At 37.9% G+C, this 979-nt stretch overlaps 1 protein-coding gene across 1 annotated transcript in view; it reads right to left on the bottom strand.

Moving 5' to 3' along the window:
* Positions 1–979, bottom strand: part of LOC106883644 (meckelin) — a 52477-nt gene that overhangs the window by 22700 nt on the left and 28798 nt on the right. Inside the window, exon 13 of the mRNA XM_014934736.2 lies at positions 533–684. Within this exon, the coding sequence (XP_014790222.1) occupies positions 533–684 (152 nt within the window). The remainder of the gene's footprint in view (positions 1–532; positions 685–979) is intronic.

The raw sequence follows: 979 nt of genomic DNA, 5'->3' as shown, positions 1-979 counted from the left end.
AAGCTTCTTAGCCACACAGTTATGTCTGCACCTATAAAATGAGAAATGATTCAGGATAATGTAAAAATTAGAAGGTACCCCTTTTATATATTATTGTTCATTGTTCTTTTTTCTGTGTTTTCTATGATATGTTTTGGAATGTGAAGATGTAAGTTATCTCCTTCTTTGCTAAGAAGCGCCTTTGTGTTGCTTATTTCTTCTGCAGTGAATTTCACGATTGTTCTTTTTTGTTTTATCGATATAAGTGTGTATGTTTCTGTCTTTAGTGTTCGAGTTTGTCCCACACACACCACCACCACCAACTGCCTGATAACCAGTGCTGGTTTATTTACCTCCCTGTAACTTAGCAATTCAGCAAAAGAGACCAAGAGACTAAGTCTCTGATTAAAACCAAAAAAGAAAAAATACTGGGGGTGGTCAAACTACTCAACTTAAACTTTTCAAGGTGATGCCCCAGCATGGCCACAGACCTATGGCTGAAACAAGTAAAGATAAAAGGTAAATAAATAAAAGATAACTCAATAATACAAACCGGGACATTTTTGAGTGCAACTGCAGAAGCCCAAGACTTTTCGCCATACAAAATTTTCAAATATGGAGGATAAATGAGGCCATTTTTTGTGGGTTGCAGTCGGAAGACAAACTTCATGTACTGAGCAAATCGTACATAGTTATTGACATAAACTGTAAGAGAAACAATAACATTTGAATCTAGAATCAAGTATTTTAGACAAAAAGATAAAATCAACAAGTTCCAACAGCCACAAGCCCCTAACAACACAACTAACCAGTATTGGAAGATAATATACAGTGCAATCCCAGACAAGACTGAACACCATCATCATTGTCATCATTGTTTAACGTCTGCTTTCCATGCTGGCATGGGTTGGACGGTTTGACTGAGGACTGGTAAGCCAGATGGCTGCACCAGGCTCCAATCTGATCTGGCAGAGTTTCTACAGCTCGATGCCCTTCCTAA

This window comes from Octopus bimaculoides, chromosome 9 (genome assembly GCF_001194135.2).
Source record: "Octopus bimaculoides isolate UCB-OBI-ISO-001 chromosome 9, ASM119413v2, whole genome shotgun sequence".
Classification (NCBI taxonomy): domain Eukaryota; kingdom Metazoa; phylum Mollusca; class Cephalopoda; order Octopoda; family Octopodidae; genus Octopus; species Octopus bimaculoides.
This window is presented reverse-complemented; position numbering and strand designations above follow the sequence as displayed.